General features: G+C 33.1%; 1 protein-coding gene across 1 annotated transcript in view; it reads left to right on the top strand.

Annotated features, from left to right (window-relative positions):
* The window catches only part of LOC102869221 (cubilin-like), a 396294-nt gene that overhangs the window by 82870 nt on the left and 310327 nt on the right, over nt 1-3097 (top strand). The window contains exons 20-21 of the mRNA XM_006894323.1: nt 1613-1778; nt 2574-2790. Coding sequence (XP_006894385.1) covers nt 1613-1778; nt 2574-2790 — 383 coding nt within the window. The remainder of the gene's footprint in view (nt 1-1612; nt 1779-2573; nt 2791-3097) is intronic.

Genomic DNA, 3097 nt, shown 5'->3' with positions numbered 1-3097 from the left:
ATTTGTTTGTTGATGGGAACTTAGGTTGTTTCCAACTCTTTGCTATTGTGAACAAAGCCATGATAAACCTGGAAGCTTGGAAGAACTCTAGAAGTCCTAATCCGCGGCATACACAGTCTTCCAAACATCCTGAAAAATCTACAATCAGGAGAGGATAAACTAGATGAATGGAACCTTTTAAGAATCAAATCCTTATGCATATCCAAAAACTTCTCCAACAGGGTAAAATGGGAAGCCACAGACTGGGAAAAAAAGATTTGGTAATGATGTGTTTGATAAGGGACTTATATCTAGAATTTATAAAATACTCGAGTGCCACAAGAAGATGAAGGTAAACAACCCAAATGAAAAATGGGCACAGGCTATGAACAAACACTTCACCATAGAAGACATTCAGATGGCCAACACACACATGAAGAAATGTTCAAAATCCCTACCTCTAAAAGAAATGCAAATCAGAACAACTATGAGATATCATTTTACCCAGTAAGAATAGCAAAATTTAACAGGATAGCAAACAACAAATGCTGGTAAGGTTGTGGAGAAACTGGAAGCCTTATTCACTGTTAGTGGGAGTGTAAAATAGTGCAAACACTACAGAAAGCAGCATTACACTTTCTCAAAAAGTTGCAAATAGAAATACCATTTAACCTAGCAGTTCCACTACTGGGAATATACCCTAAAGAAACCATAACCGCCACCTAAGCAGATAAATGCACAGCCATGTTTATCGTGGCTTTGTTCACAAAGGGTTTATTTTTAAGATAATGATACTTTTCATGACAAAATTGAAGGCAGTGATGGTTGTGTTAGTGTACAAGGACACTAAAAACAATTGAATTGTTTCATCTGAATGGATTAATTGAATGGCATGTGAATTATTAGATAATTTAGTTACTCATTGCCATCAAGTCAGAATCAACTCAAATCTGCCCTTTTAGCAGATTTTTCTGAGGCTGTAAGTCACCCGAAAGGTCACCCATCTTCTTCCTGAGATGTAGCTAGTGAACCACCTGCCTTTGGTTTGGTAGCACAGCTCCTTCTCCATGAGCTAACGAGAACTCCTTATTACAGTATAAGAATTAAAAACTACTGCACAATAAAACGTAAAAGTTTTGAAAAGTGATTTGAAATAACTACAACAGCAATATTAATAATAATCATCAATATAAATATTCATACACACCTTTTTAAAAACATCCCAAGGTATAGATTTTTTGACTGTTGTTTGTGGACTATTGTATATTTTGCATATTATTTAATTGTATAACTTTTAAGCTCTTAATATTTACAAGTTTCAGATATGATGAAATATCAATAAGTATACTTTTTTGAGATTTATACACCAATATTTATTGTTGCAATATTCACAATAGTCAAAGGTGGACATAATCCATGTGTTATTTCTGACGTTGGTTATTCAAATTCATGTTATAATAATTATATACTTTACATTGCTCTATAAGTATTTGTTTTGGATTTAAGGATGCCTCTTATTCTCTCAATTGCTTTTGCAATTTAGCAAAAATATTTTAAAAATAATTCTTTTTAATATAGTCCTTAAAATTGTATATTTAGCAAATAATCTTGACCATATCTTTTTTTCTTTTAGATTGGTAGCAGTTCTGTTTTGGATTCCCCTGAAAATAATAAGTATTGTGGTACAGAAGTACCATCAATTATAACATCAGTACATAATATTTTATTTGTTACATTCGTGAAAAGTTCTTCTATGCAAAATCATGGTTTCATAGCTAAGTTCAGTACTGAAAACTTAGGTAAGGAATTGTCTCTTTCTCCTGGTTGATTTTTTGTGTTATATCAGAATAAATAGGCATTGAGAACAGAATATGGTGTAAAACCCAGATTATTTTCAAAGTACATTCAAAAGCAAAGAAGTTACATATCAGCATATATCCATCCACTGATCAGTTTGTTGTATTCTGGTGGTGAATTTATTTATGATGCAGGAATCTATGTCATTCTTATTTCATTTAGCAGGTCATGCATGTTAGTTTTAGTTTCTAACTAGTTTTTCAGTGGTAGTTCCCCATTAAGATAGACTAGAAAGAAAGGCCAGGTGATGTATTTCCCATAATGGCCAATAAAATCCTTACAGATCATACCAAAGTGTTCTTCAGTTGATTACTTTGGACAAACCATTAGAAGAGATCAATTAGTAGAGTAATATACCATATTTAGTGAACCCAAAGGCCTAATAAAAGTGTGGAAGACTTGGTGCGATGGATTGGTGCCTTAGCTGCAATGATAGACTTGAATGCAATTATAAATATGAGGATGATATTGGGCATCTATTTTTTGTTCTGTTAAAATTTGCTGACTTCATTGGTCAGAATACATTTGATGTTAGTTAACAACAATCAACATCTACACAAATAGTTAATTAATTGGTGTCATATTAACTAAGAAAATGACAAGTTATGTTTAGTGGAATATAAAGGACTAAATTTTTTTTAAATGTTTAAGAAGCTGGTACCAGATTATTTGATTCTGAGATCCAAAGAGTTTGTTGGTAACTTGTTTAACAATTATTATGTATTTTATTTTATTAGCTTGTGGAAAAAGTCTTACAGCACCAACAGGAACAATTCAAAGTCCTGGCTATCCATATGTATATCCCCATGGTGTCAACTGTACCTGGCATATATTAGTTGAAACAGGCCAACAGATTCGTTTAAAATTTAAAAAATTTCATCTGGAATTTCATTACAACTGCACAAATGATTTTCTGGAAGTTTATGACACTGGCTCTAACACCTTTCTTGGGAGGTAAGATCTGATTTTCATAGCATAATTATTTTGATATATGGATAAAGATATATATGACTGGAAGAGATCTATATTTGTTCCCATCCCAAAGAAGGCTGACCCAACAGAGTGTGGAAACTATAGAACAATCTCATTAATTTCACATGCAAACAAGATTCTACTGAAGATTATCCAAAAACGACTGGAACAACACTTCAGCATAGAACTGCCAGAGTCCAGGCTGGGTTTAGAAGGGGCCGTGGTACTAGGGATATTATAGCTAATGTTAGATGGATCTTTGCTTAAAGCAGGGAATACCAGAGGAATG

This window comes from Elephantulus edwardii, unplaced genomic scaffold (assembly GCF_000299155.1).
Source record: "Elephantulus edwardii isolate Elephantulus edwardi_28Jun2011 unplaced genomic scaffold, EleEdw1.0 scaffold00139, whole genome shotgun sequence".
NCBI classification, from domain to species: domain Eukaryota; kingdom Metazoa; phylum Chordata; class Mammalia; order Macroscelidea; family Macroscelididae; genus Elephantulus; species Elephantulus edwardii.
Note: the sequence above shows the minus strand (reverse complement) of the source record. Positions and strands in the feature narration are given on the sequence as shown.